General features: G+C 48.2%; 1 protein-coding gene across 2 annotated transcripts in view; it reads left to right on the forward strand.

Moving 5' to 3' along the window:
- The first annotated feature begins 349 nt into the window (after positions 1 to 349).
- Positions 350 to 15,344, forward strand: part of vegfc (vascular endothelial growth factor c) — a 184,408-nt gene continuing 169,413 nt past the window's right edge. Inside the window, exon 1 of one of the 2 annotated variants that reach the window (XM_079672864.1) lies at positions 350 to 683. In XM_079672864.1, the coding sequence (XP_079528990.1) occupies positions 579 to 683 (105 nt within the window). In that variant the 5' untranslated portion in view covers positions 350 to 578. The remainder of the gene's footprint in view (positions 684 to 15,344) is intronic. The other variant, XM_079672865.1, reaches the window with a different exon arrangement.

Consider the following 15,344-nt stretch of genomic DNA (forward strand, 5'->3'; position numbering starts at 1 on the left):
AAGTAGTATAACATGGAAATACTCAAGTCAAGTAGAAGTCGCTCAACATTTTACTTAAGTACAGTACTTGAATACAATTTACTTAGTTACTACACTAGTACTGCTTCACTCAGGAAAAGAGTACTTCTTCCACTGGTCAGAAGGCCTTTCTGATGTGTTTAGTGAACATGCGAGGAAAGAGGTGAAGGGGCATCCCCCGTGTCATAAATCAATCTCAGAGGTCAGTGGAGGCTTTTACTTTGAAGGAGGATTGTCCGCTTTCCTGTCATTTTGCGTTTTAACGGACCCTGACGCGCCAGGCTCCCCTGACCCGGCGGAATGATCTGCCTCCATATGACCGGTGGAGACTGGACCCTGACAGAGAGACAAAGAGAAGGGGAGAGAGAGAGAGAGAGAGAGAGAGAGAGAGAGAGAGAGAGAGAGAGAGAGAGAGAGAGAGAGAGAGAGAGAGAGAGAGAGAGAGAGAGAGAGAGAGGTATCCGCGGCAGTTGGAGAGGGGAGCGCAGACGCAGGGGAGATTTTTTTAAATTTCCCTTTTTATGGTTCTCGGATCATAAACACTTGAGGAATTCATAAACATGCACCTACTGGGAATATCTATGTTACTCGCTTACCTTCTGTACTCCAACCTCGCCAGCGACTCCTATGAAGACCCGGAGCCGCCGGAGCAGATTGAGCCGCCGGTGAGTGCCTGCTCTGGGTCACCTGATCCTGCATCTGGAGACAATATGAAGTATACTCTGCTACTTTACTGTTATGGCAAGGGTGGTACTAACCTGTTATGTTAGGCTGGTGTACATCACAGCACATTAAAGTGAAAGTCCAGTTACAGAAATACTTATTTATATATACTTATTTTGATTCAAATCCAGCAATAGTTAAAAACAAGCATGGGGAGGTGTATCTACAGTAGAAGTACCAGAGTGTAGGAATACTCTACAAGTAAAAGTCCTGCATTCAAAATGTTACTCAAGTAAAAGTAGTATCATCAAAATCTAGTTAAAGTAGCAAAAATAAAAGTAGTCATTGTGCAGATTGGTCCATTTCAGAATAATATATATGATATGTTTTATAATGATTGATCATGAAAGTGTTCTCAAAGCTGGTAAAGGTGCAGCTAGTTTGAATGACTTTGTATACTGCAGGGTAGCTTGTGAATTTACTCCTGGTGGAAATCAATTCTTTTTAAAGAGTTGATTATATTTACCATCATTAATCCAAGTATGTAAAGTAACTAAAGGTATTAAATAAATATATGAAAACACCTCAAGTATACCAAGTATCAGAGCCAATTAAAGTGGAAAGTCAAGGTGTGGGTGACTTTCTTCTTCCCTGTTGCATACATTAGGAATACATTGATTCCCGCCTAATTACACCTTTATTTTTGTTTTGGGGATTATTTGGCTTAAAATCCAGCAATAGCTAAAAATAAAACCTAGGGAGCCGGACCTAGAAATGTAATTTAGAGTAAAAGTAATTTTTGGCAGAGCAGACCGCCTTCTGAGGCTGGAATTAGTCCTAATGTATCATAGTGTGCCTTGTGAGACTCCACTTAAACTTAGTTGCAACATACTGCATACAATTCTAACATTTTAAGTTTATTTAATCGTGGTACAATATCAACCGAAAGTGTGCATCACAAACTGGAGGTGTGGGGAGTATGGTGGGCATTAAGAAGGCATGTGGGTCCGTCTTTATTAAAGCGCAATACTAATCGCTGGTAATCAGTATGTTGCATAGGCTGCACAATATTTTGATTATCACAGTTCATTGTTTTGCAATTTTTAAGTTTAAAATAAAATGTACCCTTTCCTCTGGTCACATGCCAATACCGTTGTCCCATATACTTTAACTAATATGAACAAAGAGAAGCAGAAATGAACTCCCCGCATACTAGCTAGAGCAGGGGTCGTCAATAGGCAGACCGCGGTCCGGATCCGGACCCAGACACCGACCTATACGGACCCGGACCTATAATCAATACAGTAATAGGGGATTTCAATTTTGACGTGGCGATTCTATTTTCCGGCGCAGACTGAAAACTCATCTCTTTCGACTCCACTTCGAGCGATATAATTACAAACAAAGAATTGCTAACAAAGCACTTATATACTAATAAAGGACTGGCGTATCTAAAGCCAGTTGAGTAGCACTTGAAATGTTTTAGCTCTATGAAACCTGATGTACTTATATGATTCTGTTTTCTTCAAGTTTGTATCTTGTTGGGCGAATGCACTTATTGTAAGTCGCTTTGGGTTAAAGCGTCAGCTAAATGCAATGTAAAATATTTTAACCGCTGCCGACAGGGGGCGAAAGAGACGAGTGAGCGATACAGGGAGAGAAACACAGAAGAAGAGATGAGAGCGCGGCAGAGAGAAGCGGAGAGGAAAGTGAGTGAAGAGAATAATTAGCGACACAGGGAGAGAAACTGAGAGGAGAGTGAACAGGCGTGTTAGCAGCAGACAGGGAGAGACAAATAATGACACATGGCGCTCTCCAAGAAGAGTAAAGTGGACAGTGAGAACAGAGCTTTTAACCCTCAGTGAACGGACTCATTCATGTTCATCCTGCCCACTGGGAGCACAGAACCAGTGTTTCTCATTTGTTCAGAGACCGTGGCGCTCATTAAAAGTGCCAAAACGCCACTTTGAGACAAAACACAAAGCGTTTGACCAAACATTCCCTCTCAAGTCAGAACTAAGGTAAAAAAAAATAAGCAGTCTCAGAGCCCGATATGATCAGTCCACCAGGATCAAAATTAAAACGAAATATCGTTCCAGGGCAGGCTAACCGAGGCTAACCGAGGCTAACCAATGAGCATGTTTGTATGAGAATGGCACTAACACCATTTCAGCCCAGATTTAAACTCCTGGCAGGACAATTTCTAGCTCAATCCTCGCACTGAACAGAACAAAGTGAGTGAGGGACTGCAATATAAGAGGGAAAGAAAGAGAAACTTTAAAACTGTTCAATTGTTAAGATGTGTAAAGACTGATATTGTTTTATAATCAGCTGAAACTGTTAAGTCATGATGTGAAACGGTTAACAAAGAAAAAGGGAAACTCAATCTGCTGCTGCACGTTATTTTATTTATCTAAAATTAAGCACTTTTAAGATGCACACATTTTCAAAAGCTATTTTATTTATTTTCTCTATTTTATTTTTAAATGCAGCCAGAGAGGAACATTACACATATCCACAGTATTTACTGTATATCTGTATAGTTCAATGTTAATTGACAATACATATTGTTGTTTTTTGATTGTACTTTCTTTCTTTGATTGGCAGTCAGTTGTTGATTACATGCAGACTTTGATAAAGCTACAGGCTACTTCAATATATATCACACTAATTCATAAAGCAAGTTAGACATTTTGAAGTTCCGGACCTTTGCATGGGGAGATTTTCTCTAACTGGACCTCGTTGAATTTTAGTTGAATACCCCTGAGCGAGAGGATAGTACTCTGATAATGCAGATTTAACAAACATAGCCACATTTCTTTCTCAGTCTTTTCACACTTTTTCTCACCCTGGTCTGTGTGTGGCTTTGGATGAAGGAAAACAAAAGGCGCATTAGTGACGGTCAGCACTCAGGACCAAGAGCCAAAGCCAGATCTGTTTGAGTGTGTCTCCTGACGGATTGTAATCATCAGTTCTGGTTTAACCAGTTTTTTCTGCTGAGCCTCTGGATCTGAGAGGTCAAGGACAGAGACACACAAACACAGATTTCATATTATTAACTACCCTATATTGTTTTACACACAAAGCAAAACTGATGGTGAATGGCTTTTACCAAATGGCTTGGCTCTGTCAAGTTTTTTAATACTAGCTTGAGTGATACACCATTGAAACATATTTTCTTTAATGTGCTGCCAGCACGGCAGATTTGACTTGAGCTGAATTGCTATAGAGAGAGTAGTGAACATTTTCCAGGGGGGAGGATTAGGAAGGAGTGTTTTCAAATTAGTCAGAGAAAAGAGCCAATGAAGGCAGGTGTCACAGGGGTCAAGTGTGTGTGTGTGTGTGTGTGTGTGTGTGTGTGTGTGTGTGTGTGTGTGTGTGTGTGTGTGCATGCGTGTGTGTGTGTGTGTGTGTGTGTGTGTGTGTGTGTGTGTGTGTGTGTGTGTGTGTGTGTGTGTGTGTGTGCATGTCTGTCTGTCTGTGTGTGTGTGTGTGTGTGTGTGTGTGTGTGTGTGTGTGTGTGTGTGTGTGTGTGAGTGTGAGGGGGGGTAAGTGCTAAGCAGTAACACGCAGGCATTTGATCACAGCAGACTCTTAATTGGGATGATGAGTTTTTCTCTCGGCTCCTGTGCTCCACCTATAAAACCCTCAGAGAGGAATTTAGGTAACAACTGATATCAACTGTGGAAGAATACGGTAGTAGGACGGAAGCTTCCAAACAACCAATGAATCTGCTTACCACACTTGAAGTGCTTTTTTCATGCTTAAAATGCATTTTTTCTTCAGCTTTAAGCCAGCTATGAACTTTTCTTTTTGCTAAGCCTTCCCTTTCTAAGATTATTCATGCTCCTAAAAACAGAAACTGAGAAGGGAAGTATGACAGAAATGGATGTTTGCAAAGCCATTTTTAGTACTGACTTAATATATTCACTTACTGTTTAAGGTCAAAGATCAGTATTACAAGGCTTAGTTGAATGCTCGATGCTGATTGGTCAACTTCAAACATTCTGCGTTCGGCTCTTCTCTGCTAGCAGACAGTTGCTAAAGATAGCAGACCGTTGCTAAGGATAGCAGACCGTTGCTAAGGATGCAGAAAGAAGTCAGGTAAACGTCAGTGTTGTACAAAAAAACTATTGTTTTTCCTCTGTCAGAAAACTACGGAGCCCCTAAAGGGACATGGAAAGAAAATAAATAAATAAAGAGAGAGAGAAGAAACGGATACAGGATAACGGGTAAGTATCTCTTCTCCTTGTACACAAACTTGCTCGGATCTGTCATTAGCCCGCATGGTTTTTCATACCACTGCTACGCTGACGACCACTGCTACGCTGACGACACCAAATTAATTCTGTCCTTTCCCCGCTCAGAGACCCAGGTCGTCGCACGCATCTCTGCTTGTCTAGCTGACATCTCTCAGTGGATGTCTGCTCACCACCTCAAGCTCAACCTTGACAAGACTGAACTGTTTTTCCTTCCAGGAAAAGATTGTCCCACTCTTGACCTAACAATCAACATCGGCACCTCTGTTGTTTCCCCGTCTCAGACTGCAAGGAATCTGGGTGTGACCCTAGATAACAAACTGTCCTTCAATGCAAACATCGCTGCTACAACCCGCTGCTGCAGATAAACTCTTTACAACATCAGGAGGATACGTCCCCAGCTGACCCAGAAAGCAACGCAGGTTCTGGTCCAGGCTCTCGTCATCTCACGCCTATGTGCCTGCATGTGCCATCCGACCTCTGCAGCTCATCCAGAATGCAGCGGCTCATCTGGTCTTCAACCTTCAAAAATTCTCCCACACCACGCCGCTCCTCCGCTCCATTCATTGGCTTCCGGTAACTGCTAGAATCCACTTCAAGACACTGGTACTTGCGTACCATGCTGCGAATGGATCTGGCCCTTCTTACATCCAGGACCTGGTTAAACCGTACACCCCAGCACGTGCACTCCGCTCTGCATCAGCCAAACAGCTCGCTGCACCCGCACTGCGAGGGGGACCCAAGTTCCCATCAGCAAAAACACGTGGGTTTGCTATCCTGGCTCCAAAATGGTGGAATGAGCTCCCCATTGAAATCAGGACAGCTTAAAGCTTACACATCTTCCGGCGCAGACTGAAAACGCATCTCTTTCGACTCCACTTCGAGCGATAGAATTACTAACAAAGCACTTATATACTAATAAAGGAATGGCTTATCTAAAGCCAGTTGAGTAGCACTTGAAATGTTTGGCTCTATGAAACCTGATGTACTTATATGATTCTGTTTTCTTCAAGTTTGTATCTTCCTGGTCGAATGTACTTATTGTAAGTCGCTTTGGATAAAAGCTAAATGCAATGTAATGTAATGTAATGTATCTCGTGCGCACAAGAAACTAATCCGTTATCCTGACTTTATTTTATTTTTTACTTTATTTATTTTTTAGAAAGTTACCGGTGCGCCAAGGAGGAAGTAGAGCACACAGGAGACAACCATTTCATTGCAGACTGTTATGTTTACGTGGGGAAATGACAGTGCATACATTATTTGAGATATATTTCGAACTCAGACTTAATTTTAAGGACATTTCGGCTAGAGGGGTGTGTTTAAAAAAAGTAGGTGCCTGCGGTCACAGGAGGCAGCGGGACGTTTATCTCAGACTCTGACCCCTCGATTCCACCGTGTCCGTCTGCGTCGCATCACGGCTGCGCCGCGGTTTTGGTCCGGGGTCATAGCCTACCAGGCGCGTTTCAGAAGCATTTCAGAAGCGGAGCATCTTGCCTGCCGGATCGCAGTTTCTTGTTGATTTGGGCATATTTCCTGGACAGGCTACTTTGTACAGGCAAAGTTAATAATAATTGTAATATTCCAGTTATAAACGACGTGAATCAAAGATGTTGGTAAAAAAATGCATTCATCATCATAATTATTCTATAAATATAATGTACACAGTGCCTGTAAACCGGAGGAGAACGCTGGCATTTCTCCTCCTACTTGAAAGACTACGGAGGGATAGGGTCTGCAAAGTTTGTTTATTTTGGGGATGGGCCGGATGCTCTGACCGTTCCACTTCCTGCCCGGTGCCATTGCAACGCCTCGCGTCGTGTCAAAAATAGACTTGCATCCTATTTTGAGCGGAACCCAACGCCGAGACGCTTCTGGGACACTTCTGAGCCGTAACACGGCGCGTCTGGTGGAATAGCACTCATTGACTAGAGTGACCGCGATCTTTCAGAACGCCGCCGTAACGCAACGAAGACGGACCCGGTGGAATCTAGCGGTGAGAAGAGCAGCACCAGCGCGCAAAGAGCTTTTACACACTGCCTACACTGTGTTTCCCTTCGCCCGAACAGCTAAAGAGTGCACTTTAGAATGCTGAACTGTAATCAATGAACAGCATTCTCACATATGTGTTCCTTTGGTCCAGGTGTGAGAGGGCAGTGTGGATGGTGAGGGCTATGGTGTTGTCTGTGGACCTGTTTGCTCTGTAGGCAAACTGCAGGGGGTCCAGAGAGTCAGGGATGGAGGAGGTGATGAAGGTGTTGACTAACCGCTCAAAGCACTTCATAATGATGGAGGTGAGTGCTACTGGGCGGTAGTCATCGAGGCTGGTGATTATTGTTTTTTTGGGGACAGGAACGATGGTGGAGTGTTAAAAGCATGTGGGGACTACAGACTGCAGCAGGGACCTGTTGAAGATGTCTGTGAACACCTCTGCCAGCTGAGCTGCACACACCCTGAGAACACGGCCAGGGATGCCATCAGGTCCAGGAGCCTTGTGTGGGTTAACCCTTTTAAAGGATTTGCACACATCTGCCCTGTTTAAAACAAAAGGGCAGGGCTCCTGGTCCTTCTGTGCCTCCACAGCCTGGCTGCTCTCAAAACGTGCAAAAAAGCTGGACCAGAAGAACACATATATGAGAATGCTGTTCATTGACTACAGTTCAGCTTTCAACACCATTGTGCCCTCCAAGCTGGTCATCAAGCTCAGAGACCTCAGGCTCAACAGCGCCTTCTGTGATTGGATCCTGAACTTCCTGACGGGTAGACCCCAGGCAGTGCGGGTGGGAAACATCACATCCTCCACCCTGATCCTCAACATCGGAGTCCCTCAAGGCTGCGTGCTTAGCCCTCTCCTCTACTCCCTGTTAACTCACGACTGCGTGGCCACACACAGCTCCAACACCATCGTGAAGTTTGCTGACGACACGACCGTCATCGGCCAGATCACAGACGGCGACGAGACGGCGTACAGAGAGGAGGTCGGAAAACTGACATCTTGGTGCCAAGATAACAACCTCCATCTCAACGTCAGCAAAACCAAGGAGTTGATTGTGGACTACAGGAAGCAGCAGACAGAGGGACACACCTCCATCGCCATCAATGGGACTACGGTGGAGAGAGTCAGCAGCTTCAGGTTCCTCAGTGTCCACATCACTGAGGACCTGACATGGACTCATCACACAAACACCAAAAGAGCTCGACAGCGGCTCTTCTTCCTCTGCAGGCTGAGGAGGTTCAACATGGACTCCAGGATACTCTGCAACTTCTACAGGTGTACCATAGAGAGGATCCTGACCTTCTGCAGGTGCACCATAGAGAGGATCCTGACCTTCTACAGGTGCTCCATAGAGAGGATCCTGACCTTCTACAGGTGCACCATAGGGAGCATCCTGACCTTCTACAGGTGCTCCATAGAGAGGATCCTGACCTTCTACAGGTGCACCATAGAGAGCATCCTGACCTTCTACATGTGCTCCATAGAGAGGATCCTGACCTTCTACAGGTGCACCATAGAGAGCATCCTGACCTTCTACAGGTGCACCACAGAGAGCATCCTGACCTTCTACAGGTGCACCATAGAGAGGATCCTGACCTTCTACAGGTGCACCATAGAGAGCATCCTGACTGGCTGCATCACGGCCTGTTACGGCAGCTGCACCGCCCTCAATCGTAAGGCTTTACAGAGGGTGGTGAAAACTGCACAGAACATCACCAGGACGGAGCTGCCATCCATGAAGGACCAGCGGCTCAGGAAGAAATCCCTCAGGATTATAAAAGACCCCCATCACCCCAGCCACAAACTGTTCTGTCTGCTGCCGCTTGGCAGGAGTTACCGCAGCAGCAGGACTAAAGCCACCAGACTCAGGGACAGTTTCATCCCACAAGCCATAAGACTGTTAAACACCTGAACTTTGAAACCATATCCATAACATTAATCTGGCTGCAACTTAGAAATGATTTATTTAATATGTCATATTCCAATCACTTGTATATAGACTCTTATTGCACTATTTCACTATTTCACTTTTTTACTATTTTCTTTTTGTATTTACTATTTACTTGCAAGTATGTTGCACTGTTGAAGGAGCCTGTGACCTAAGATTTTCATGGTCACAACTACACTGTAGCTATGTTCGTATGATCAATAAAAGCCTTGAACCTTGGTTTCGGTCTTGAGGAAATTATTTTGGGGTTCTGATAAGTACTGAAGGCACTGTATGTAACACATCAACCTGAACACTGAATCAACAAAGAATCAGTCCATGTCCCAGCCTTGACCCTCCTTGAATCGTTTAACTTTCTGCCTCTGGCTTGTTATTAAAGAAAGTCCCCAGTGAACCTCTCTGATGAACCTTGTTCAGTGCTATTTGTCTTCCAACTTGTCTTCTACTTTTCCTCCATGTTTTCATTGGCTTTGAATGTCTCATTTTTCTTTTTGACCTGTGGGATCTGCTCCAGGACAGTTTTTGCTTCATTGCTTATGGTTTTACCAAGGGCAAGCTATATCAACCTACCAATCTTGCACCAAATATTCTTTTGAAACAACAGTAGTTGGTAATAATTGTACTTTAGGCAATATTCTGCTTGAAGTTCCAGACAGAGTACTGGCTCTGTATTAGAGCATCTTAAAAACTCTTCACTGCAGGAGTTTGACAATTTTGAAATTGTCCATTGTCGGGTAAATAGAGCAATCTTAAAGTTCATGGTTATTTTCAAGCAAGTCAAATCACACCAGGGATAGATTGTGCTAAGCATAACATTGAAAAGTCAATGGTGTCTTGATTCAGAGTGGAAAACATTAACCATGACCTTTTGTGGCAAACTCATGTATTCTGCCCTCGCAGTGTGCGGCTATGCAAAGCTAGACAGGCAGCTAACAACTTGAGTCCTCCAATAATCACAAGGCTTTGGCTTTTCTTGATGTTTACTGTACGATTCTCATTGTGAAACTAGAAATACAACACAGAAATAAAGCATACATTAGTACACATATAACTGATATACATACATTAATTCAATTAGTCTGCCTCTCATACATACACTCATACATGTACACAGCATCTGTATGTAATGCTACTAATTAAACCCAATTAACCTAACAAATACAATTCACCATTTTACCATCAAAGGCATATGAAAACAACAGCTTACTGTAAATGTAAGTGCAATAAACGCGCTGTGAGCCTCTCTTCACACACAGGGTTCAAACAGGGACGGAAAGAGCAGGTTGGTTGACCACAGGCGTTTATTATCTCCAAACAACAATATGCGCGGGTCTCAAACGTTGCCCGGGTGGGAAACTTCACAGGTCCTTTGGCGACCTTCCAGGATCCCGCCTACTGCATAACAGAACAGAACCAGGTTACGACATGCTTTTCTTCCCGCACTGATTACCTGATTCCGATCAGCTGTCTGGCCTCCGGCCGAGCCACTCCCTTCACTCCAGCAGCCAGCGCCCAAACCACACCCCGCTGCCACATACCCCCACCGCCCGACTCAGGCCGGGATCCCGCCGGCCGCAAGCTGACTCTCCCCCCCCCCCCCCTCCGCCGAGCGAGAGAGGAAATCAGCCACGACCATCCGGTTACCCGGCCTGTGGATCACCTTGAAGTTGAAAGGCTGTAACGCCAGATACCACCGAGTGATCCGAGCGTTGGCATCCTTCATGCGGTGGAGCCACTGGAGCGGGGCATGGTCCGACCAGAGGGTGAAAGGGCGCCCCAGGAGGTAGTACCGCAGGGCGCCGACCGCCCACCGTATGGCGAGGCACTCCTTTTCCACCGTACTGTAGTTCACCTCCCTCTGGGCGAGCTTACGGCTAATGTACAGTACGGGGCGGTCGACCCCCTCTACGTGCTGGGACAAAACGGCCCCCACCCCACTGTTCGAGGCGTCGGTCTGCAACACATAAGGGAGAGAGAAGTCAGGAGAATACAGAAGCGGCTTACCACAGAGGGCTTTTTTAACCCTCTCAAACGCCAGCTGACACCGCTCCGTCCACTGGACCGGATCCGAAGCACCCTTTCGGGTCAGGTCGGTCAGGGGACTGGTCAGCTCCGAAAAGGATGGGATGAACCGCCTGTAGTAGCCGGCCAGCCCCATGAACCTCCTGACCTCTTTTTTCGTCTTGGGCGCCAGACAGGCTGAAATGGCGGTTGTTTTCTCTATCTGTGGCCGCACCTGCCCGCCGCCCAAGTGGTACCCCAGATACCGTAGCTCCCTCCGTCCAACCGCACACTTCTTCGGGTTGGCCGTGAGCCCCGCCTGCCTCAGGGACTCGAGCACCGCCCCCACCTGCTGCATATGCTGCTCCCATGTCTCACTGTGAATGATGACATCATCCAAGTAAGCAGCAGCATATGCAGAGTGGGGACGCAGCACCCGGTCCATGAGCCGCTGGAAGGTGGCTGGAGCTCCGAACAACCCGAAAGGAAGTGTGATGAATTGGTATAAACCATACGGAGTGGAGAAGGCCGTTTTTTCCTTAGACTCTGGAGAAAGGGGAATCTTCCAATAGCCTTTGTTTAAATCCAGCGTTGTGTAAAAGCGAGCAGTGCCTAGCCGATCCAGGAGTTCGTCGACCCGGGGCATTGGATAAGCATCAAATTTGGACACCTCGTTCACCCTGCGGTAGTCCACACAGAACCGGATTGACCCGTCGGACTTAAGTACCAGCACGACGGGGCAACACCAGTCACTGGTGGACTCTTCTATCACTCCCATCTCTAGCATAGCCTGAAGCTCCGCCTGAACAATTTTCCTCCTGTGTTCAGGCAGCCGATAGGGCCGTGAACGAATGGCCACGCCCGGGGGCGTTTCTATGCGGTGGTGTATGAGAGAGGTGCGCCCTGGCAGCGTAGAGAACACGTCGGCAAACTGCCTTTGCAACGAAGCAACGTCTGCTCCCTGGCCCGGTGAGAGATTGTCGCCACAACCGACCGGGGCTACTTTGTTGCTTTTAATGACCTCCGGTCCCAACTCATCTCTCTCAATCACCGTGGTGGCCAGAGAAACCGACGCCCCCTCCCTCCATGCTTTCAGGAGGTTAAGGTGGTAAATCTGTGTTGCTCCCCCCCTGTCAGAGCAAATTCTCCCGTGATATCTGCCCCAGTGAGTGGAGTTTTGCTCGCAGGTCCATAACGTACTGTATTTCGTTCTTACTGGTGCTTGGACCCTCCTCCCAGTTTTCCTAAACTAGGTCCAAAACACCCCGGGGCTTCCTACCAAATAACAGCTCAAAGGGAGAAAATCCCGTGGAGGACTGGGGCACCTCCCGCACTGCAAACAACAGAGGATCTAGCCATTTATCCCAATTACGGCTATCTTCGTGAACGAACTTACGAACCATGTTCTTTAGTGTTTTGTTAAACCGTTCCACCAGGCCGTCGGTCTGCGGATGGTAAACACTAGTCCGTATTGAATGGACGCCCAATAGTTCATACAGCTCGCGTAGTGTGCGTGACATAAACTGTGTGCCCTGGTCAGTCAGGATCTCTTTTGGGATCCCGACTCGGGAGATAATGTGAAACAGTGCCTGCGCGACGCTCTTTGCAGAGATATTACGCAGCGGCACTGCCTCGGGATATCGCGTTGCATAATCCACTAGGACTAGTACAAAACGATATCCCCGTGCACTCCGGTCTAATGGCCCGATGAGGTCCATTTCAACTCTCTCAAAAGGCACCTCAATCAATGGTAACGGGCGCAAAGGCGCTCTGGGGATGGCCGGCGGGTTAACCAGCTGACATTCACGGCAAGATGCACACCACCGCTTCACATCTGCGCGAATGCCCGGCCAATAAAATCGGGCCATTATCCGGTGTAGTGATTTGTCGTACCCTAGGTGACCTGACATGGGGTTATAATGAGCCGCCTGGAAAACCATTTCCCGACGGCTTTTTGGCACCAACAACTAGGTATTTATCTCTCCTGTCTGTGTGTCACGGCTTACACGATACAGCCTGTCCCTAACCACCGTAAAGTGTGGGTGAGTGAGTGCTGCGTTTGGGTGTAGCCGGGAGCCATCAATACTCACCACCTGGCCGAAGGCGTGCTGAAGGGTCTTGTCCCTCGACTATTCGAGGGGGAAATCTTCCACGGGAAACACCAGCGGGTCCAGAGGGACCTCCGCGGCCCCCTCCGTGTCCGTTTCCCCCTCGACGTCGTCAGCCGCCTCCGACTCTCCACTAAACACAGCACACAACTCACATTTCCCTGCCGTCCGTGAACGCACCCCCATAGCCCCCGCTTGCTTAGCAAACCCCGGCCAATTCGTTCCCAAAATCAGAGGGTGCGTAAGGTGAGTGCTAACTCCAGCCCTGACTCTATGCTTTTTTCCCTTATAAGAAATGTCCAGCGTCACCTCCGGGTACTGGTGAATATCCCCATGCACACACCTCACCTTCATCCACGATGCTTCAATCAATGCCCCAGGCCGAACCAGGTGCTGATGGATCATCGTCTGATTACAGCCCGTGTCCATCAGAGCCTGGTGTGTACCCCCCTGTATACATACCGGTATACGGTACGTCCCTTCCAAATCGGGGGCGGCAACTGGCGGTCCTGCAACCCGAACCAGCTGTCCGACCTCCATGAGAGGACACTCCCGTCGGAAGTGGCCGGGCTGCCCGCACCGCCAGCAATCCTGCCCTGACGTCTGAGGAGCCCCCCATGGTGCCGGACGACCAGAAGCATAGGCCGGACCCTGGGGAGAGATAAAAACAGGAGGGTAAGGTAGAGCTAGGGGGGAAAGTGTCGGGGCTGCGGGGTTGGGGCCATGTGATGGTGGGGAGGGAAGGGCAGCTGCTCCAGGAAACCTCCTCCTCGGGGCTGGGACGGGTCTGCCCGCTGAGACGGCTGGTGGTCGGGGCTCCTCTTTCATGCTTCGCCGGGGAAGCGAGAGGTGGTCCTCCGCAAGGACGACGGCTGCTTCCAGGTTGGCGGGGCGATGGCACTGGACCCAATTCGCCGTAGAAGATGGCAGGCCGGCGATTAACTGCTCCAGCGCCACCTGCCCGACGACTTCCTCAGCGGAGCGCACCCCCGGCTGGAGCCAGCGGCTCGCTGCATCCAGGAGCCGCTGCGCGTAGGAGAAGGGCCGGTCAGCGTCCTCGAAGGGGAGGGCCCGGAACCGGCGGCGATGTCCCTCTGGCGTGCTGCCAAGCAGGTCCAGGATGGCCTTTCTCAGATGCCGGTACACATGCCGAGAGGCTGCTGGCAGGCTGTGGGCGGCTAGCTGCGCACTCCCAGATAGCAGAGGCAATAGCCGCGCTGCCCACTCCTCCTCCGGCCACCCGCACGCCGCCGCTGTGCCCTCAAAGATGTCCAGGTATGCCTCCGGATCATCCTCTGCCGTCAATTTCTGGAGGGCAATTGAAGGCGGTCGGGCCGGGTTGGTAGCGGGATCGGCCTCCCGAGCGGCTGGACGCTGCAGCAGCTCCCGTAGGAGAGCCCGGTCCTCGTGCTGGCTCGAGGCGATCCCGAGCAGAGCCTCGCTCTGCTGTCGCTGTAGGGCTGTGGTGGTCTCCTGCATGTGAGCGAGACGTTGGAGGGCCTGACCCAGCGGGGTTTCTCCTTCCGACATCAGGTCCCTGTTCAGGTGCCACTGTGAGCCTCTCCGCTCACACAGGGTTCAAACAGGGATGGAAAGAGCAGGTTGGTTGACCACAGGCGTTTATTATCTCCAAACAACAATATGCGCGGGTCTCAAACGTTGCCCGGGTGGGAAACTTCACAGGTCCTTTGGCGACCTTCCAGGATCCCGCCTACTGCATAACAGAACAGAACCAGGTTACGACATGCTTTTCTTCCCGCACTGATTACCTGATTCCGATCAGCTGTCTGGCCTCCGGCCGAGCCACTCCCTTCACTCCAGCAGCCAGCGCCCAAACCACACCCCGCTGCCACACGCGCCAACATTAATAATGCAATAAGCCGTAACATAGTGCATTGACAATAATGCTACGACTAGCAAGCTAAATGTAAAGCTAGCTGCTAGCTAAATTAAGCATGTTCTAACAAACTCTTCATACAGGGAAAATGTTACAGACTCACATTTTCTACAACATATTAGTGTTACACGGGTTATACATTATTTTCTGGTACTTACAGATCAATAGTATCCAAAGCAAAAGCGTAATAATAAAGGAACTCTGCAGCAACGGGAGTCGGCTGCTTGTTGTGAAGTCATCGGCTGCATGCTGTAGCACCATCCTTGATGGAGCATATGTGTGGGCTGGACCTGTACAGGAAAGGAGTGAGCAGAGAGTAGAGTAGTTGTTGATTCTTGTTCTGTTTTCTGTGACTATCTGCCTCACCCTCTGACTTTGAGTTGCGCACGCTACTAAAGAGACGTGTTACCATGGAAACCAAACAATGGTGTAGCTGTATTAAAGTCCGAGTGGA

This window comes from Notothenia rossii, assembly GCF_949606895.1.
Source record: "Notothenia rossii genome assembly, chromosome: 1".
NCBI lineage: Eukaryota > Metazoa > Chordata > Actinopteri > Perciformes > Nototheniidae > Notothenia > Notothenia rossii.